This window comes from Mytilus galloprovincialis, chromosome 10 (assembly GCF_965363235.1).
Source record: "Mytilus galloprovincialis chromosome 10, xbMytGall1.hap1.1, whole genome shotgun sequence".
In the NCBI taxonomy this organism is placed as follows: Eukaryota; Metazoa; Mollusca; class Bivalvia; order Mytilida; family Mytilidae; genus Mytilus; species Mytilus galloprovincialis.
Window position 1 is genome coordinate 22,954,631 of NC_134847.1, and position 23,531 is coordinate 22,978,161.

The 23,531-nt window shown below is 31.6% G+C and overlaps 1 protein-coding gene across 7 annotated transcripts in view; it reads right to left on the reverse strand.

Moving 5' to 3' along the window:
- The window catches only part of LOC143047186 (carnitine O-palmitoyltransferase 1, liver isoform-like), a 51,000-nt gene that overhangs the window by 25,371 nt on the left and 2,098 nt on the right, over window positions 1-23,531 (reverse strand). For 5 of the 7 annotated variants that reach the window (XM_076220179.1, XM_076220178.1, XM_076220173.1 and 2 more), the window contains exons 2-7: window positions 7,892-8,053; window positions 7,396-7,535; window positions 6,802-6,976; window positions 4,784-4,885; window positions 3,148-3,285; window positions 1,038-1,115 (exon numbers count right to left, since the gene is read on the reverse strand). In XM_076220179.1, the coding sequence (XP_076076294.1) occupies window positions 1,038-1,115; window positions 3,148-3,285; window positions 4,784-4,885; window positions 6,802-6,976; window positions 7,396-7,535; window positions 7,892-8,032 (774 nt within the window). In that variant the 5' untranslated portion in view covers window positions 8,033-8,053. Of the gene's footprint in view, window positions 1-1,037; window positions 1,116-3,147; window positions 3,286-4,783; window positions 4,886-6,801; window positions 6,977-7,395; window positions 7,536-7,891; window positions 8,054-14,441; window positions 14,461-14,600; window positions 14,685-23,531 lie in introns of those variants that run through there. The other 2 variants (XM_076220174.1, XM_076220176.1) reach the window with 2 other exon arrangements.

The window sequence follows — 23,531 nt, forward strand, 5'->3', positions numbered from 1 at the left end:
CACAATATTCACGCTTGATACAGGTCTGAATTTGGATTGTAATTAAGTATTTGACACATAATATTAATAGGTTTCTGACACAGAATAACTGTAGTCAAAGAACTTAGAATGGGTTATATGATTTGAATTGTATTCACTTTTTTTGCTTTTGTGGAATACACTATGCTGTTGCGAATTAATTCCCCCCCCCCCCAAAAAAAAATGTAACCCTCTTTTTTTTTGCTTTTGTGCAATACACAATGCTGTTGCATATTGACAGGAGAACTATGAGATTGTTGTTTATTTCATTTCAGTGTGTATAGATTTAATAGCTAATCTGGCTACTTTCTGTTTTGAGACGCCCATGATAGAATTAAAATAATAGTTCTAATTTGTCCAAAAGATGTGTTGGAAGTTGAAAAATATTCTTTATAGTATAACTAATCGCCGTATTTGAATATCAAAAATAAGACAACGCGTGACCGAACGACGCATGGATTAAACGAGTGCGCAGCACAAGTTTAATCCATAGCGGCGTTCGGTCACAAGTTGTCTTATTTTTGATATTCAAATACGGCGATTAGTTATTCTTTTTATTACATTGGCAAATGGCTTTTTTTTATGAAATTAATGTAGAAAATGTAAGGAACTATATCTTTTTCCTACGCATTGACAATTTGTTTTGATCGGACGTTATCGACGTCTTGACAACGCCTATTGTTGTATGACGTCAGAGAGTGAAATAACCACGTTTATTTCACATGTGAAATTATCGGTTTTTATTTAACTGGGAAATCAATGTAATATATTGCAACCAATGTAATAATATATGTATAATCATCAATATTTTAGTAGTTATGAACATGCATACCAGAATAATATTTTTTAAAATTTTTGCAATAAACTTGCATGTCTTCATAACATTAATTCTGTCTTAAATATTGAATTGGAAAATTAGAAATCCATTCAGGGCACTTTCTTTCTTTCTGCATGAGATGTTTATAAATCTGAAATTTCAGGGATAGCATAACTTAGACTTTACACACAGTCACACTTACAATTGCATAAAAGTTGCTGTTTACCATTATAGGTGATCTTCCACTAAGGTAGACATAGTCTTCCCACCAATCTGATACCTAGAAAATAAAAATATGATTAGAAACCTTACAGTCTTTATACCAATTTTCAAATCAATATCTTCAAGCATAACAAACATATTGTGAAAAACTAATTATTTGAGTGAATTGTCTAAGTCCAAGGACCATAACTCTGTACAAAATAATCAGACAAGAACAACATTCAAACTAGATCTGTTACTTGTCATGATAAAACTTTATAACAATTTTCAAATTAACATCTTACAGCATGACGAAAAATATTGTGAAAAACTATAATTATTTTAGTTAATTATTTAAGTCCAAGGACCATAACTCTGCACAAAATCATCAGACAAGAACAAAATTTGACCTTGATCTGTCACTTGTCATGATAAAACAATAAACCAAATATCAAATCAATATCTTCAAACATGAAGAAAAAAGTGTGAAAAACTGATTTACTGGACTGACGGATGGACAGACAGACGAAGAAAGTGCAAACCTAAGGTCCCCTTCAACTTCATCAGTAGGGGACTAATAAGAATCTGTAGACCTCAGCTGGAGTAGGTGTTAATTGTTCCAAAATTGACAAACTTTGGGCTCAGCAGGTGTTAATTTAAGGCATTATCACCCATTGTTTATATTACAAGCTACTATGGGTTGGCAGGGCATATAAAATGTAAGTGAAAATTGACAAATACTATGTGAGTGCAATGATTGATTGATTTTTGGTGTCTTACACCACTTTTAGGCACCGCATTTAGGCTTTTTCGTGGCGGTCTCAAGTCCAATGAAGTGAATTGATAATATAAGAAATTTCCATAAAGTATACTAAATTAGTATTGGAAAATAACATGTTAAGCAAAGTGGAAAGGGATTAATATAAGTTGCAAAAGTTAAGCAAAGGGATGAATATCTTAATTAAAATTATTATCATAAAATGGATTAGATAAATCTGATAAATATTAAAGGGTTTCATAATGAACATAAAATGTCAAGCAGGCAGTAAATGACATTAGAATGAGTTTGCCCATAAACCATTTAAATGACATCAGAAACCAGAGTTGGTAGAAGAAAATGTAAAAGAGACAAATCAAACATTTGGTTCATGGATTCCATGATTCTTATTTTAAGTCATTATCAGTCTTATTATCTGCTATTTTAACATTTTTCCTTTGATCTTACAACTTAATATTTTTTAGATCAATGGACAGGACTTGATACTCTGAAATATTAGGCAATGACATCATGAACATGTATCACATCAGCAACATCACATCATGTGACATGGTCATGTTCTTTCATATAAATTTATCAACGAAATTAGCGTTCCTCTAGACACAACCAATATTAATATGATTTTTTTTCAATATGTAAATAAAGCCATAATAGCACTTACAAGACTGGAAGGACAGATAAAGACACTCAACTGGTACTTCTCTATCCCTGGCCAACTTTGCTGAGGGGGCAATAACCAGAATAATTCAGTCCATCCCTTAATTCATGATCCAATCTCTCCTACTTGTTTAGGGCCTGAATACCTAACACAATATAAACACTTAACGAATCCTTGATTTTGATTGGTGCCATGTTTAGGGACGACATCAAAAGTTCAATGAAGGATAAAAAACTTAATTCACATAGTTTTTTCACTGACCCCCACACCCCCCCTCTTAACTTAATTTGGGAAAAATTGATTGACCAATAGGGATATATGTAAAATCGATTTTATATTAACAAAACTTGCAGCGATGTTGACCCCCCCACCCCCAAACTATTTGATTTAAGTTTTTTATCCTACATCGATCTTTCGATGTCGTCCCTTAAGAGATGACCATTCTGCAATCTGCTTAATTTTATCTAGATAAGTAAATCCCAAGCTAATTCCGAATGACTGATTGGAGATTTTTCATTGTCTATGCATTCAGGCATTAATGAAGTAATTGTAGATCAGGGAATTATAACGACTGATTTATTCAGGTTGTGGGGAAATTAATAATTTTGTAATTGCGACCAAGCAAGTTATGTATTGTCCACAACTATAGTCATCAGTATTTTTCTATGCACTTACATAATTAGTAGCCCACCATGATTTGAGTACTAAATATCTGTTAAACTTCTTTCCTGCTCCTTCTTGAAATTCCTTGCTGAGTTTTTCCATTCTTTGATATTTTTCATCCTCCATCAGAGGTTTTACCGATCTTAAATACTTAAAGAGTTAAATAAAAAAAACATTACAACATATACTAGAGCATCACTTTGGTAACTATTTAAACTAAATGGAGATAACATAAATAGTTTATACGGGGGTATATATACAATAACAGTATGAGGTCAAGGTAAATAGATTGTAATAACACATCCCACCATCCATCCCTTTGAAACAGACCAATCAAAGACTTGGTAAGGATCATGGGATGACCTTTAAAGTATTGGAAATGGTAAGAATATTTTTATTACACTGTAGTAGCAATAAAGCATTGTAGTATAAAAAGCAAATGACCACTTTTTAACTCTTGATTCTGGAGTAATGAGTGTCCTGTTCTATGCATCGGATCTAATTGTGAAATATGATCTAGGTGAAGACCATATTATAATTACATGTCAAATATAAACACACTTGTATGTCATAAATATATACAAATTATTGATGGTCTTCTGATGTCATTCATTGATAACAAGATCTAAGGTCTGGAGCTGCATGCAATTGATTGGGTTACGTAATGGACTTTCACTGATGGCAAGAAAACTTTGAGGAAAGAAACTTTTCCTTTTACAATGAGTGTTGTAAAATATCAAACTATCAGCAAGTGGCTACACAGCTTCTGTCCAAGTTTCATAATAATAATCCATGAAGGTTTGCAAATTCATTTTGTCATGATCATAAAATGCTAGATTGCCTTGAAATAGTCATCACACTGATATGTACTGATAGTAATGCAACTTTATACAAGATAAAGATCTATCACAAGTAGCTCCTATAAAACTTATTTTAGCAGAAGACTTAACAGTGAAAATTGCTTGTCAATGGAAAGTCTATATCAATCTTGACCTAGACCATGGGCACTTTAATAGCCACCAAACTGATATGTACTAATAGAAATCCAACTTATTAGAAAACATCACTGATCTATCACAAGTAGCTATATATAGTTCCTATGAAACCTTAATAATTGTCTAACTAGTTTTCACCGACTTTCATCTCAGGCAAGAGAGAAAAACCTGGAAAGAATTGGACATGTGAGACCCCGTATTTCTATGTCCTAGCAATGAATCAAGAAAGGGAAACAAACATATATTGTGATTTAGTTTGTTATAAATTTTGTTTATATGCAATGCTCATTGAGCACTCTGAATTCATGACAGAAACTTAAGCTTATCAGAAACTGGACTGTAAGATTTAGTGATTTCAGACTTTTTTTTGTTAACATTGTCATTTAATAAAATATGACCCCAAAAAAAGGTGTGTAGGCTTCCTTACAACTTTTAATAGTATGTTATGCAGTTTAAAAGTTTGAGATCTATAGAAAGCTGGTTACTGTATATACAATCTGGTTACTGTATATACAATCTGGTTACTGTATATACAATCTGGTTACTGTATATACAATCTGGTTACTGTATATACCTTTCCTAATTAAATTGACATACCTTATTGACTGTCTCCTGTATATACCTTTCCTCATTAAATCATTAAATTGACATACCTTATTGACTGTCTCTTTCACTGAAGGCACAAATAACTTTGGTAATGAAAACTGATAGCTCATCAATAAAGGTTTTCTTCCTCCTAATATCTTAACAGTCATCTGTAATAATATTGTAATCTGCTGTATATACTATTAACTAATCAATTTAACAAACAATTTATATTTCTAACTTTAGTGTGAAGAAAACAAGCACTCTAAAGAGTATTGCATAAGATACATAGTCCCCTACCGGTTAAAAAATCATTGAACTGGAACAAAATGCTAACCTGATCTTTAATTCATCATGGTGTAAACAATATAACAATTACCAGCAATTTTCCAACACAGGGTTGACAAAGAATTACCCAGATGGCAATACTCCTTGAATTAAATTAAATAGGCAATACTGGGTAATATGATTTTTCAAGCTTATTTTTAAACAAAATAGTAAAGACTTGCTGTAGTTTTATTGTATTATAGCTAAGTGTATATATTTTATACAGATAACCATGGAGAGTCATCCCTGAGGATTGAAAATCCAATTTCTTCCTTTTCTCCACTATTTCTATGTAGTCACAATACAAGTTTTGGACATTTTAGGATACCTTGTTAATTCCCAGGCTTTGAACTAATATCAAAACTGTAATTATATGCAAATATTCATAGAGTAGGCTGAAGAAGGATATTAGGTCACCTCCTTGAAAATATCATGCTATAAATTTACTAATTGGTATTTGACCCAGTTTACATATAATTGATGCCTACCATTGTGTTTATATATAGATGGATTATCAAGTGTATAATTTATTTAATGTTTAATTCATTGATTTCTATTGATAAGTTTTCCATGAGATCTACTATTACGTTGTCTTTTATCAACAATATTCATGATATCAATAGAAGAAGTTGTAGATATGTTCCTTTGTCCAAGTATATTGTCAATTAGACCCAGGGGATAGATGTCTGAAGTCATTTAATCCAAGACAGTTAGATAATTTTACCTGAATCTACAAATTATATATGCTATTGCCCTTGTTGTTTCTTGTCCATTTCTAGCAGTTGTAATCTTATAAATCTAATATTGTAGTTGTGTTTAAGGTAGATCATAAGTAAATCTTTTTTGAGACAGAATTTTCTTATACTTAGCCAGAATGAAGATTTTAATATGCTCTTTTCAAAAATATAATAAAAAGTAGGGGTCACCGTGCTATTTTTTAAGCTATGAGTCGTTGAAAATTGCCTAAATTTGGTTAGATTGTTAATGGAAAAACACAATTGTGTGCATAAAAAAAAATCTATGAGATAGAATTTTGAAATAAATTGTGAAAAGATAGGTTTTGTAATATGTTTTAAGAAAATAAAAAGAAAAAATGGTGTCACCGAACTTGTTTTCTTGCTACAAGTAAAAAGAAAAAAATTCCCTATCTGTCCAGTATAAATTTTTTACTAAAAGAGTTATCTTCCCTTAAATGGCTCATTTGAAAAAAATGATTCAAACAGCAAAAAAAAAATGATATTTGTTTAATTATTTTGAATTATACAATAAATTGCCAAGTTTTCTTTATATTCTTAAACATTCTAACCATCAAATTGCAAATCTGTCTCCAAATTTGCAGATTTAGGCAAATAACTAGACCGATTTTTTACTGTGATTGTTCAATCCAAGATGGCGGTATACCATGAATCTACCTTAAATGTTGGTAAATAATACTTTTGAATTTCTTAGATTTTCGGAAGTGGTATAGATGTTCCTGTGTTCGATTACAAAGTTCCCATCCTATTTGTCCTACATATCGTATATCACAATCGCTTTGTTCAATTAACCTGATAAATGAGACTATTAGTTTTTACAAAATACATTTTTGAATTTTAATATTTTCAGAGTTTAGTATGTTCCTTATTGTTTTGTATTTTTATCTAAGCCCAAAAGAAGAACATGATGTCCTTGTTATTAAATCATGTAAGAGTTTCTATGAAATATTAAAAGCTGAACATTCTTCAAAAGAAGCAAAGTACATGAGTAGTTAAACACTTACAATCCAAATTTTGGTTTTTAATGACATTGGTCCTCTTGCTTCATACATCCATTTGTGATATCTAAGCAATACCCGTAATGACCATTTGATGATAATTATCTTTGCAAACCATAAATAAGTTGCATATAAAACACAGCTGATGTAATGTATAATGGCAGGAGATTGGTTTGTAAATCTGAAATATATAAGACAAAACTCAACTCTAAAATCATTCAGACAAAACCAAAATCAGTAACTGAAATGAAATGAAAGTATCTGAACTTGAAGCAAATTGAAGCAACAGAGGTGCAGAAGATGCGTTGGAATTTCTATGTATTTTTTAGAAAAACAAAGTTTTTGGTGTAATGTTATGGACAGTTGTGTTTTGGTTTGTTTGTGATTTTTTTTGGGAATACAGGTGAAATGATGTTCAGTGCTGATATTGTTTTTTAGGTTTACAGAAATATTCTGTTATTGCTTCTTTGACCTTGACCTGGTGTCCTTACCATTAAACCATTTTTAAGTACGTACCATTATTATTAACAGGAATGGTATTATTATTTTCTGAGTAATGACATTTCAACACATATTGTACCTTTCCTTCTAAGTACTTACACTGCAGCTACATATTTATCTTGAGATTCTATCAATCCAAAAGATGGATCAAATCCTCCAATCTTTAGGGCTAAAACAATTGTTGCTATAAACAACCAACTAGTAGGAGTGGCAGGATAGGTTCCATTTTTAAACTGGTTCTACAAATGGAAATAAACGAAAAATAAGTTTCATAACCATCTGGCAAAAATTTAACACATGAGAGCGCTAACGATGCAATTCTCCATATACCGGGTAATCAATATTTCCAACTGGCAAGGCAAATGTCATGTTTAACAGGTAAAATAAATTGAGCTAACATGACAACCAGATTGGACAGTGTCTCATTTCAGTACTGCAAGAATATACAGTTAAATAACACCAATAACAAAATACTTGATCCATAAACCAGTACAACCTACAACAAATTGTATTTATATCACATGTGACATGAATACATACATGTATCCTTTTTAACAAGTACATTTTTGTAAGTAAAATAAACAGTAAAATTTACCTGCATTCTGCCAACCCGTTTTTTAGCTGATCTGAAACCACTTCTCCAGACGGCTTTAAGTGCCTCATGGTTGAGCTTGACATCCAAACCTTCTGGTGTTACTGAAAAGGAGAAGGCTACGGCAGAATGAGCTTCAGCCATGTTGCAGCTTTTCCTTTAAATCTGTGTGGGAAAAAAATCATCTTTTAGAGCAATGTCTGAAATTTTTATTAAATTTACCAAATTTGTTTTCTTTATCCAGTAATTTAGACCAATTTCAAAATAGACTTTACATGTATGTACATATGTCTGCAAAACTTAAATGGGGAATGTTCCAATGGGACATAGATCAGATGACCCCACTTGCATAATAACTTTATAAAGGGACATAACTCAAGACCAGCAAAAGTGATGCTACTCAAATTTGTACTTGTCTGAGTTTTGTGGTAATAAGTTTGGTGTATAAAATTCATAACAGGTTGAGGCAAAATTAAACAGCAGGTGCATCAAAATGTACCTAATATATCTGCAAAAAGATATTGGCAGTCATACCAAATCTTATTATATCTATACAAGTATTATTGGCCAATTGGTCTAGGTCACTTCAACAGTTGGATGATGTGATTGTGTACTTGTTTAGTTCATTTGTACTATATATTCCTATTCTACGCTTTAGAAAGTTTAGAATGCTAATAATTACATGTTTTACAATAAATTTCTTTGACAGAGTTACTCTCAATCAGGAACATATATATTAGCAGTGATATTGTTTGCCTTAAATTACTGGAGAATAAAAGCTTTTTCCCCTGGAGAAAAATCCAAACTTGGAAAAAAAAATGGCTTAAAATTATTCCCCAAGAGACAATTTTTTTCCCAAACAGTGCAGTCTCAGTAGTAATTTTGCATGAATTAAAACTGAAAAACACTTATTTAAACATTTTTCATGCCTAAAATGACTGTATTTGCAGATTTGAGGGTCTATATATGTATCATCACTGATAATAAGGGGTCTTATTTCAAATGAGGGTTTACCTCTTGAAAGGGGCAAATTGAAGTTCCAATCAAATTCATGGTTTATTATAAATTTCCCAATTTGATAAAAATGACGCATATTTTCCCAATAAAAAAGGGTAGGGGTAGTTTTGAAAAAAGCCAACAATATCACTGATTAGATATACTGTTCCCAGTCTCAATTGACTTTTCACTGACAAAAATAAATTGAATAATTAAAGATTATCGTTGGTCATCTCCGTTGATTTTCTAGCTTGAGTCAGTACGGCAATTGAGTTGAGATGATAATGATAATCTGTTAATTGCTATTCTATCTACATGTATGATGATGTTGTTAATTACACTGACAACGGCACATGTATGCTACCTTAGATTCTAGCAATAATTTTTCATGTAACTCTAAAGATCAAAGGAAAATTTCATAAAATAAATATAAAAAGAATTTATAAATATCTTAAGAAAAAAGAAAGCTTTGATTCAGAGCAAATGCAATGTGACTTCCATTATAACAAGAGTGCACACGCTGAAATGTCTCGCCTTCTTTACTAATTATTGATATTATGTTGATAGTCCTGACTCCTAAATAGCTTTATTACAACTGTCACATAAACTTAACCAAGAAAACTAGACATTGGCCAATGAACTATGAAAATGAGGTTAAGGTCAGATGAACCATGCCAGGCAGGCATGTACAGCTAACAATTCTTACATACAACAAATATAGTTGACCTATTGCTTATAGTTTAAGAAAAATAGACCAAAACACAAAAACTTAACACTAAGCAATGAAGCGTGAAAATGAGGTCAAGGTCAAATAAAACCTGCAAGACTGACAAATAGATCATAAAATATTTCCATACACCAAATATAGTTGACCTATTTATTGCATACAGTATAAGAAAAAAAGACCAAAACACAAAAACTTAACTATAACCACTGAACCATGAAAATGAGGTCAAGGTCAGATGACACCTGCCAGTTAGACATGTTCACCTTACAATCATTCCATACACTAAATATAGTAGACCTACTGCATACAGTATAAGAAAAACAGACCAAAACACAAAAACTTAACTATAACCACTGAACCATGAAAAGGAGGTCAAGGTCAGATGACACCTGCAAGTTTGACATGTACACCTTACAGTCCTTCCATATACCGAATATAGTAGACCTATTGCTTAAAGTATCTGAGATATTGACTTGACCACCAAAACTTAACCTTGTTCACTGATCCATGAAATGAGGTTGAGGTCAAGTGAAAACTGTCTGACAGGCATGAGGACCTATGCAAATATAGTTATCCTATTACTTATAATAGGAGAGAATTTAACATTACAAAAAATCTTAACTTTTTTTTCAAGTAGTCACTGAACCATGAAAATGAGGTCAAGGACATTGGACATGTGACTGACGGAAACGTTGTAACATGAGGCATCCATATACAAAGTATTAAGCATCCAGGTCTTCCACCTTCTTAAATATAAAGCTTTTAAGAAGTTAGCTAACGCTGCCACCGGATCACTATCCCTATGTCGAGCTTTCTGCAACAATAAACATTACCAAGTGACATAACTTGTTAAGTATTTAATCAGCACTTATTTTGGAGAGAGTCAAAGACATTGCTGATATAAGTATATAATATAAGTTTCTGGCAAGAGTTTTACACATAAAAGGGCTAACAATGCAGTTTTACATATAATCAATATTTCAAAGGAAAATAACTCTTTTAAAAAAGATTGATCATTGACACCATGTATCATCAGTACAGCAGATATAGGTACTAACCAAGTGGGCATGATCAATTTTGAACTTACACGGTAACGAAAATCTTTGTTTTGCTTTATCAATATTCAATGTACATTTCTCAACATTCGAAATTCCTGCTCCCAAATAATTTTCGCATCTATTTTTCCTATTCATAAAACAACTTTGATATTCTATTAAGAACAATTAACTTGTTTATGTGCAAATAGTTGTGAATGTCAACACTAATTTTCAGTTTCGATACAGTTGTTGAGACATTTACCGGTACATGTTTTATCTGAACGAAACCTAATACAGGGCAAAAGTAAAAGTTACCAATCATAAACCTACTTGTGATTACTCATTCCTTGAAACTTTTTGGGTAATAAACGAGTATGAAAATAAAGTTTTTGTGTACAGTGTACAACAACTTAACTATGCACCGTACATAAGGATTTATGTGGCCAGCTAAACACTGTACACAACGCTTCTTTCGGGATAAAATATCGAAAAATAACATATGTATGAAAGATTTTAATGCCAATTATTGAACCAGCTATATCTATTACACACACACAGTGGCCTTTTATCAGAAAAAGAGTTGCAATGAATATAGAATATATCGGATGAAACAAGGGCCAACTTCTTTGACAAGTATTTTCACATGTTTTTAGTAATTGTTCTTGTTTTGGGAAAATAATGAGATATCTCTAATCATCAACCTACGACCAAATCATTTCTTAAAACAGCAATTATGTTTAAATTGAAGTACACATTGATATTATGTGAACAAAACAAAGATTTTCGTTACCATGTAAGATCAAAATCGCTCACGCCCGCTTGGTTAGTACCTATATCCGCTGTACGATGATACACGGTGATTGAGCTTGTAAAAAAACATCCATAATTTTAACCTATATAAAAAATTCCATAAAAATCTGGTAAGGATTGTACACATAAATTGCTCATTAGGCAATTTTACATATAAATAATATTTCAAAGAGGCACAACTCTTTTAAAATTATCAACACTGATTTTCCAACTGGTCCAAAAAATTAATAATAAAAACTAAAGGTGTAAATTTCATAAAAATCTGGCAAGAATTGAACACAAGAGAGCGCTGAAGATGCAATGTCCTACATAACCAATGTTTCCAAGGGGCATTACCCTCTTTAAAATAAAACGCTTCACCGAGTGCAGCATGATAGGACCGTAGAGGTTTGAATCTTGAACAGTTGGTGCAAGTTTGGACACAATATTCAAGCTTGACACTGTCTGAATTTGAATTGTGATCAAATTTTTGACATAATGTAGGTTTCTGACACAAAATAAATGTGGTGAAGGACCTTAAAAATTTGGTTAAAATAGTTGTATCAATTTTCAATTGAAGAGTTCTTGCTATTGCACAATACTGTGCAATTGGATATTTCTTGCTATCGCACAATTTAATACTATGCAATTGGAGATTTCTTGCTATTGTGCAGTTTTTTGGTATGGTAATTTGCACATTACTGTGACAGTGCGCAACAGGATATTTCTTGCTGTTGCTCAATACTGTGCATTTGAAGATTTCTTCTATTGCCCAATACTGGGCAAGTGTGCAATACTAATATGTGCAATTGGATATTTCTTGCTATTGCGCAATACAATGTACTATGCAATTGAAAATATCTGGATATTGGGTAGTATTGTGTTATTGCGCAATTTGATATTTCTGTTTATTGCCCAATACTGTGCAATTGAAGATTTCTTAATGATGGTTTAGTCAAAAAATACTTTAAACAAGTAAACTTAACTAGTATAATGCCTTCACAAGTTAATACAAGCACTAATTATCATTTTCTTTATATTTTCAGAATTAGATTATGGATAATTATAAGTTGGGACTAAATTTGGTTCTTTAAATATGAATTCTTAATGGAATATAACCGTTAACGATACCTATCCTTAAATCACTACTGAAAAAATATATCCAAAAAAGGTCATTACAAAATTCTGCTAATAACACATTGTCTTGGTTTATGCAATGATTTGAAATCACTGAATTCAAAATGTGTATCCTTTAGTCTGTCGTTTATGTTTCAAATTTCAGCTAAAGCCTGAATAAAACTTTACAGGATTTATTTCAGCTTAGGAATTACCAGTAAGCTTCTTGTAACTTAAAATACATAAACAAGAGGCTCCCAAAAGCCTGAATTGCTCAGCAGTAATATTTTCAGAGAGATCCATACACTTGCACACAACTTATTGTCTGGAAACTAAAATAAACAGCTGTGCCAGGAGCCTATGATATACCCGTCACATTTTCAAAAAATAAAGTTCTTTTCAAAAATTAAGTTCAATTACTTTTCAATGTCATATTTGAAATTGATGAAAATCAAAAGGGAGCTTAAAATAAGGCGATATGTTCTGTTTTTAGCCATGGTCAACATGTTTTTGAGGAGACAGAAAAAAACGCAAACCTACAAATCATTCATCTTAAGTTTGGTTTAATTTGGTCTAGTAGTTTCAGAGGAAAAGATTTTTTGAAGTTGAATATTGATAAACACGATAATCAAATTCTGTAAAATTGTCCTTAAAGAGCAATACTTGACCTAATGAACAATTTTAGCCCATGTCCAATTTCTCTTAAAGTTTCATTTTTATTAGATATATTAAAGCCAAATACTGCATTTTCCCCCAATGTTCTATTTTCGGCCATGGTGGCCATGTTTTTTGACGAAACAGAAAATAAAACGCCCTAATGATCATTCAGCTTTAGTTTGGTTGAAATTGCTTCACTTGTTTCATAGACTAAGATTTGTGAAATATTCTACACCGGACAGATGTTGATGACGACAGATGCCAAGGGATGGCAAAAGCTCACATGAGCTAAAAATTCCTGTCTTACAAAAGATGTTAAATCTTTAACCAGTTATTCATGAGCATATTAAAACTTTTAATTACTTATATTTTTCTCCTTCTTTTTTGTGGACAAAGGTTTATTTTTACAGAAAATACTTTATACTTTTTAATAATTTTTAATTTTGAAAAATTATCTTTAAATTGTGTATGCATTTAATGCAATCAATGGGCATTAGTTAAAAGTGTCTCATGTTTTTTAAGGAAGGAACCTAATATATGTTTATGTTGCTTGTATATTGTGAATACTATATTATATGTTAGATTGTGACATTGTAATAAACTGAACTTACTTACATTTTCTGTACTTATACTTATTTAATTACTGTACATAAATACTGTACTAACGCAAATTAACAGATCTAACATTGTGGGGCTAAGTTTGAGACAAATGATATATCTATATTCACATTCAAGACAGATAAAAACAATTGTACCGGTATTTTACAGTAACATTGATATGTCAGATCTGCCCTTGATTTACGAGTAATGTCGAGGGGACAACTTAGTAATAAACTAGATCACTTTAGTCTGTATAAATTTACATTATGTCACCATGTATATTTATTTCTCAGTTCATGAAAATTATATCAAACATTTGAACAAATATATTATTTTATTTTAATTTTTTTTACAAACAACAGGCAACAAGGATAATTGGATATTGCACAATAAGAATAAGAATAAGAATAAGAATAAGAATATTTTATTTCCAATTAAAGGGCCCTATAAAGAGCTTTCATGACATTACATACAAGTACGTCAGATTAGACATAAATTAGAGACATATAATATAAGAAAACAACATTGTTTAATACCATTAAAAATGCTATAAATATATCAATATAACACTAATCTAGAACTCACTGACTCAGGTCAATGACTTAATGTTAAGAATATATGTTATATTTACTAATCTGTTACTTTTTCTCATTCAATTGAAGGCTTTTCTTTTTCTTGCACATACTTATAATCATCAGATGCTAAAACAGCATATACATACAATTAAATCAAAGAAAGTTGTTCCAATGTACCTACTGTAATTCTTAATATTATTTAACATATGACTTACATTACTTCAGCAAGCTGGATGCAGTCACTAATGGGTGAAATGTAAACAAAGTCTTAGCCAACACAAGACATCATATATATATATGTTACAGTAAATAGGTGAAATTAGGAATTACACGTAATTACTAAACATTTCAGTAAATACCTGTAATCACTAGTCAATTTAGTAATTACATGTATTTACTAGTTGTTTCAGTGATTACAGGTATTTACTGATTTTTTTTGTCATTTTTACAGCTATTTACTAACCTGATATTTTTGTTAAAAATTAAAGACATAATTCAAGATATCAAATTAGAAAGTAAAGGGTAGGGATTTTTAGGGCTTACTTAAGGATCAAGGATTATAAGGCACATTAAAAGTGCATACTCTTCAGTGTTTGTGAATTGAAACTGGAAAATGGTTGTTTTATAAGTTTTGAAATTCCCTAAAAATCATTTTGAGCGTGCAAGACAATGATATCAATCCAAAATTGAGAAAAACATTTTTGAGAAATTTATAGGCAATTTAGCCAGCTATTTTTTAAGATAGACATTAGATTATGGCAAACTTGGTTAAATGATCTTGATAATTCTTAAAATCTCATAATTTTGTTATATTAAAATCTCCATCAGGCATACTCTGCATATCAACTTGGCCAATAACATGAGTTAAATTCCTTTTACAAAATAGGTTTAACTACGACTTCTTTTGTCAGACATTTGCGATGAAGCTGACATTCTTCACAAACAAATTTATACACATTTTCATATTTCCATGTTTTTATGAGTTTTTCAAGACCTCCAAACTTAAGCTTATATACCTCCAACAAAATTTTATCATCGTTTCTTCCTGTATAAAATGATCTTTTTGTGGATTGACAAAGTCAACTAAATGGTCCATCCCTTTTGTTTTACTTTCAATGTTGACATTCTTTTCCTTTTCGTCGAGCCTGCGTTTTTTGTCGCAAAAGCGAGACATAGCGAACCAACCTAATAATTCCGTCGCCAGCGGCGTCCACAAATATTCGCTCTGTGATTATATTTTTTAAATTTTGATAAGTTTCTCAAATTATCCTGGATTTCTACCAAACTTGAACAGAAGCTTCAGTTGTTTATGATCAAAAGATAAATTTCAAGAAGTAAATTTTGTAAAAATAGAATCAAGTTTTTCCGTACTTTCCTTATAAAGGGACTTAGTTTTTATGCCAATTAACATTACATTCACACTGTGGTTAAATTTTTTAAATTTTAATAACTTTCTCAAAATATCCTGGATTTCTACCAAAATTGAACAGAAGCTTGTTTATGATCATAAGATAATATCTAGAAATAAAATTTAAAAAAATACTATCCGTATATTACTTATTTAAACGGACTATTTTTTTCCAGTTAACATAACATACACTCTGCAGTTAAAGTTTAGATTTCATAAACCATCCTGAATTTTTAACAAATTTTGATAGAAGATTCTTACAGAACTAGTCAAAAGATAGCATCTAGAGGAAAATTATAAATATTTTTTTTCCTATTTTTGTTAGGCCTGCGACTCACAGCAAAAATAGGCGAGACACTGGGTTCTGCAACACCCTTAAAATTTTGATAGCTGAATACTCACTGATTTTCTAATTAGTATTACCATAACTTTTGATCAGTTGACCATATTACTACATTGTTTTAACAGTTAGTAAATAGCTGTAAAAATTCATTTTAAAATCAGTAATTACTGGTAATAACTGGACAGTTTCAGGAATTACTTGTATTTACTAAGTGCATCGGGAATTACATGTAATTCCTAAATTTTAGTAATTACATGTAATTCCTAATTTCACCTATTTACTGTAACATATACATGTATTTAAGAAAATTAATATTTATCACAGCTGACTAGTCAGCTTGTAATTATCAACAAAGTCGATATGCTCCAATGAACCTGATGGTTCAAAGTCCATTGAGACCCCCAAAGGTGCTTATTATATATTTGTAAACTACAGGTAAAACATATAATCAATATACCTACCTGATTCTGGTCTTTTAAAGGGAACAAAACTATTGCTTTGAACAACTGATAAATTATAACTTCAAATTAAAAACATTTCTTATCAATAGAAAACAAACAATATAACACTACAAATGCATACAATTAAGGATGATAAGGGGATATTAGAGGCTTTCATTTGCACAACTTTTAAAAATATTTTAATAGACTGATAAAGGGTTGATGAAACAACATTAATTTAAAACAGTATAAAATTGTTTTTGTCACTTTTAATGATTCAATATTTTTGTTATACATTTTTACTTTTTTACAACAAAAACAGAACTTTCAGACTGTTCTATATCTTAACAAATGTCAAGCAGATTTGTATTTATAATAACAGATTAAAACAATCCATCCTTAAATTTTGTTATGCTAAAAGTTCAAATTGGTAATGTTGTACATGTTCACTAATATCAAAATTTCTGAGGAATAATTTTCATTCTTTAATATGAACTAATAAAAAAATATATGTGTTTGACTAGGTTTACTTTGACAAATTGTGACTTGGATGGAGAGTTGTCTCATTGGCACTCTTGCAACATCTTATAGATATAAAATGTCATTTTCAGTCAGCCATCTTGGGATATTTGTAACAGCAATTATGTACATGATCAGTTTAACGACAGTGATATATTGTTTAATCCTCATACATTAATAGGATTGACATAATCTTGAAAGGAATTAATTGTTTACTTATTTAGCAAGTTCAAGGACTAAAAAAAATAATCTTAATATGATACTTCCTTTAAATATATTATATATAAATGGACTCAAAAGGAAGAGGGTATTATCATACCTCTACTTTTTGCTTACAGTAGATTCATTGATTTTTGTGGTAATCAATTTCTGTGGTTAAAGAAAATTGCTACTTCGTTGAATCATGGACTTTTAATTTCATGGTTTTGACAAAGTCTGCCTAGCTACATGCAAGCCTTAGTATAGAAAATTTGTACATTTGTAATTCATTGAACATTTAATTCCACTAAAATGCTAAAATGAGTATCAAACCAATTCTAATAAATCTACAATCATTGACAATAGATACATAATAGAAAGTAACTTGCATAGTATAGTCTATGATATTTGGGATACTTAAACAAGTTTCTGCATATATCTATTACAATTTCTGCAAAAATGGGTAAAATCTTAAATGGATTCAATTGGTGATATTGCCATTGTCTGCCATGTTGGCTTATTTGGCAATCTTATTTTGCTGAACATTTTTTGCAGCAACAATTTCTTTCAATCTATTATAGTATTCTAATTAGAACTAATTATATAAAAACATCAATCTATTATAGTATTCTAATTAGAACTAATTATATAAAAACATCAAAGTTTAAAAAAAAAAAGAACCCTGTGTCCCACCTGTAATTGCTGCTATCAGTGTATTGTTTACTTAACAAGGGGCTCTCTAGAGCCTGAACAGTTCAGTTCACCTGTAATTTTTTGCTTAAATATTTCATCAATGATTATTTTTGCTTTTCAATATATATATATATATTAATTAGTTGCTAAAAAATGCCTTTCAAATGTTCTTCATATCTATCAGAGTGTCATATTTTCTTCAAACGAAAAAAATACATTTTACCCCCAATGTTCAATTTTAGCCATACATGTATTGTCTATGTTTCTTTACATACAATGAAATACCATACAAAACTTTTACTACATACATATATGCATGTAATCTGAAACTCATCCAACTCCAAGTTTGGTTGAAAATGATTTAGCAGTTTCAAAGTTGGTCTTCATGCCGAGTGGCAGCCCAGGCAGCCCAGGCTGGTAAAATTGCTCTCGGGCCTGTAAAAATCAGATCTACAGGCCAACAGAATCTAACCAAAATTTTTCAAAAATTGAGCTGCGTGCCTGTAGATTTAGCAGTTCAGCGTGAAGACTGCTGTCAGACAGACAAAGGAGAAGATTTTCTAAAGTAAGCAAACTAGATGACCAAATTGTGAAAAATGAATGGGAATGTGTCAAAGGAACAACAACCCGGCCAAAGAGCAGACAGCAGTAGAAGGCCACCAATGGGTCGTCAATGCAGCAAGAAATTCCAGCACCCGTGGGTGTGCTTACATTTGTAAGCTGGACCCTTAACAAAAATGTATACTAGTTCAGTGATAATGGACGTAAAAACTCCAATATATACACAAGTAACTAAAATTAAAAATCTTACAAGACTTAACAAAGTCCAAATGCTTCTGATTTGGGACGAGCTTAGATATGGCGGGGTTAAACATGTTTTTAGAGATCTCAACCCTCTCCCTATACCTCTAGCCAATATAGAAAAAACAAACACACAACAATATGCACAGTAAAACTCAGTTCAATAAAAGTCTGAGTCCGATGTCAGAACAGGTAACAAAAGAAATTAAACAAAATGATAATGATAAATAAATGGACAAGAGACTACTAGCAAACTTGTTACTGGCATGCCAAAAGGTATATACTGTAGGTATTTGGCATGGAGTAATCAATGAAGGTGTTCATATTTTTAGAATAGATATATTAGATTCCTGCACCTTTTCTTTTCAAGTATAACATCATTTTGTAATAAAATTAAAAGTTGAAATGCGGGAATCGATGGGTCACTTTGAAAACTCTTTTTGGACGGTCAAATATCAACTTTTTTGTTAATATGGGACGAACTCCAACATCCAAGGCCTCTAACCCAAAATGCAGCCAAGTTAGAATATTTATTACATCAAAATAATATCTTTTTAATGTTAAACTGTTTTGGACCTTTTCAAGGTGTTGTTTACTGTTATCTGAGACAAATTTAAACTGTTAACTGTTTTCGACCCATTTTGTTTACTGTTATCAGCATCTTTGCATTTGTTGTTAACTGTTTTTTCCAAAATCGAGGTGTTGTTAGTTAACATGTTAACGGACCCCCTATTGACCCCCCTCCAGGATAACTCTGAGGTCAGATGGGATAAGCGTAAATTTAGCGTGTATTGCATGCAAGGTACTGGCAGCTCAAATGCAAATCAAAGAGCAGATTGCTCTGAGGGATACGATTGCCATTGTTTTCATTGACACATGTATACATGTAAATGTAGCTGGATAATATTATTTTCAAAACTAATTCAACTGCACATGTAAAATGTAATTTACGTAATCTGAATAGTAACAAAATAGCCAATCCCGGTTAAAAGTGTATGAACAATGTACTTAGGCCTATTGTGTTTTATTTTTGTACTATCAATTCCAAGTTTACTTTCCACAGCAGTCACTGAGACTCAGAGTGAGAGAAGTATTTCACTTCGTATATTATCACCTATTTTCCTACGTTAATTCTAGGAGGAACCCCATTCCTAACTCTTTAAATATTTAATTTCCTTTGGGTCAGTGATCATGACTCCTCCCCGCACACATTCCTCGGTTTAAATTGCAATCGTTTATAATACAATACGACGTTTATCGACAGAACGAGTTAATTTTTCTCAACGTAATGTTTTGGTTGAGAATTCACGGAAGTGACTTCAGGAAGGGAGACAACTCGAAACGATAATATGGAAGACTCTATTTCGCCTGAAGGGGTGTTGAAAATAAATCTTAACGATGTGGACTAATTTATTTTAATTTAAATGATGCATATGATTTAAAATTATGCAACAACAATAACCTCAATGGCAGACCTACATAGAAAGGATCCCATGAGTTATAAATTAATCAATCAATGGGGAATCCAGAGCAACCGTTTAACCTAGTACCCCTTGAAGTCAACAAAACTGTACGCATGCGCATAATTACCTTAACAAATCCTGTAGTAAGAACGTATATTAAACCTAAATGGTTCTCTATTTTTTATGGAAGTACAAATATCAGTTTAATAACGGTGACATATAAGTAAAACTCCACTTCAGTTCTTATATGACAGAAATAGATTTATCGGAATACAGAGAACTCTCGCATTTTTATCACAACTGGGGAATTCCCTCCGACGTGTTTCTAAATTTATAAAAACACTAAATATAAATACTGCTTGATTCTGATTTTCCATGTTGTTTAAAACATGCATATAAGTCAAGGGAAATATCAAACATGAAGATTATGAAAAAAACATTGTAGGAAAGTTGTTTAAGTTCAATCCCTTTGTTTGTTTTTACCTTTTAAACCAAGCAATCATAAGAATCTGAGACGGTCCTTAATGTTTAGAATAAAACGGTTGACGTGAGGGCATTGTCCTGAGCCACTGGTATAAGTCTACAGATTGCTTGAAAGCAATCGTATCCCAAAAATTATGGACATGTATCCATTAGCGTAGTTGGTGTGGACATAGGAAGCAAATGGTTAATTTTTAAATAAAGAGTATATAATACCGTGCAAAAGAATAATGACGGACTGTAAAGGTGTCAGACATCCAATTAAAAATCCCTATCTGTTCAACCAAATTTTGCAATTTTCACAGCTTTCTAAATATTTTACCTTAAGTTTAACTTATAGAAACCAGGTATATCCTGAATTGTACATGTATCTGAGCTTTCTACATGCCAATTTTCACCATACCTATCATTTTTCCTTTAAAGCCTTCTAACAAAATGATAGTCCAAATAATTATGACGTCTTGAAAGGCTATTATAATTCTTTTCTTTGACGCCTTACGTCGAAGTAAGGCGTTAAAGAAAATAATTATAATAGCCTTTTAAGACGTCATAATTACGTCGAAGTAAGGCGTTAAAGAAAAAAATTATAATAGCCTTTTAAGACGTCATAATTATTTGGACTAACAAAATGACTGACCTTTGAACAGAGGTACTCCAAAAATAACCCCTGGTTTTCTCGAAATCTTAAATTAGTATACTATGGAGCGCATTAATCCTCAACTTGGTATCAGGTCTGTTCGCGCTAAATACACTTTCGCACCCTTCATGTTCGCCAGGGCTCACGCTACCAGGCGACTTAGGCGAAGAAGTCGCCTTCCCGACCGTCACTTCGCTTTCCCCGACCCCCAAAAGCGAAAACAAGTCGCCCTGTACTTGATGATACTCGCTTTCAGTCGCTTCCGTCATAGGACATTTAAATTTTTACCAAGTTGATGAAACATCAATTTTTTATTGATAATTAAAGAAATTCAGACATAAACGATTCATTATCTTTAGAAAAGAGGTTGAAGCATTGTCTTCGCAGTGTGTAGCAGGTTATTTGATAAAAATTCAACGTTTTATCACTTCGTGCATTTCCGCAAGTTCCGGTGCTTGTTACTCGAAAACGTACATCAACCTAAATTTCGGCGGCAAAATAAGTTTGTTACTTCATTTAAACGTGATAAAAGTTGCCTCCAGTAAACGTTTAATCCATTTATTGCATTTAAAACGTCATGTTCCTTTCCAAATAACTTGTCAAACATCGTTTATTTTTGTAAATTTTCTTGCATTCGTCCGCCATTGACCGATTTCTAAACTACGGATCTGAACCGGACCAGTTATGACCGAAATCCGTACTTTTACAATAATTAATACGGACGCACGGATGGAACAGCTGACAGAAGAATATTGATCCCAAAGGGAAAAATTACACATTCCACACGCATTAAGAGACTTTTGGTTACATCTAATTGATTGGTGTATATAATTCCCTATATTTTTTAAGGATTGTTTCAAACTACTGATTAAAGTTGCTTAACTCTGAGACTATTACACTAATATCAATATATTATGGCCCAGCTTAATAACTTTTATATTTTTTTATGAGAAACACTGAATTTCATACACAAGATAATTTTTAATTAAATTGTAATTGATATATTATAATTTCTTTACATTTTTTAAAATAATTTTTTTTTTTTAAGTGCTAGATATTTAGTTGGTAGTTTCTCACAAGAACCTTAGTAAAACTTAAACAACTTTTAATTTCACTTTGTTACTTTAATTGTAATTTTTTTAACCAGATATGAATTGAACAATATAATAAGAACAATATTTACATATGGCCCTTTATACTATTGTAAAATCCAAACATTGTAGCGCACTGCGCGAATAAGCACTTCTCTTTCAAATCTCACCACTTCTCCCTATCAGTTTCAAAAAGAGAAGTCACTTCTCCCTATAATTCTGAAGTAGTGTGAGCCCTGTTCGCACCTCGCACGTTCGCACCCAATGTCCGTTCACACCCAATTTAAAATCACAAGTTCCAGTTGAATAATTAGAAAATCATGATTGTTGTTTTAAATTGCCTTGATGTAAATACTGCATGTATTTAGCTTCGTATGAGTAAAACATTGAAAATTTTAAATGAAAAACATAAAAGATAATTGTTTTTTAACAGATTGGCCCCTTTGATTTGAAACAATTAAATAAAAAATTATAGCAATACACTGACCAAAATTGATTATTCCACCCAAAAATCCCGGTCGTCAGAATCTCACTTTATTTAGAAACAATGATTAAAAATTAATTTTCAATACACTATCCAAAACATGATTAAGATTTATTCAACACAAAAAACATGTTGTCTCACTTTATTTTGAGACAATGACAACAAATATACAAATAGGAATACACTTGCCAAAACTTGGTTATAAAGTTATCAAACACAAAACCAATAAAAATTGGGCGCGAACGTGTAGGGTGCGAACGTGAAAGGGCGCGAACGTGAATGGGCGCGAACGGACCCGGATTCCCTCAACTTTTAATGCAAACTCATACACAAGTAAATTTTGGCTCAAAATGGTGGTATCAGGTCCGTTCGCGCCCAATACACTTTCGCACCCTACACGTTCGCACCTCGCACGTTCGCACCCAAGGTCCGTTCGCACTCTACACGTTCGCGCCCAATTTTAATTCAAATTCCAGTTGAATAATTGGAAATCATGATAGTGTTGTTTTAAATTGCTTTGGTGTAAATATTGAATGTATTTATAGCTTGGTATGAGTAAAACATTGAAGATTTTAAATGAAAAACACAA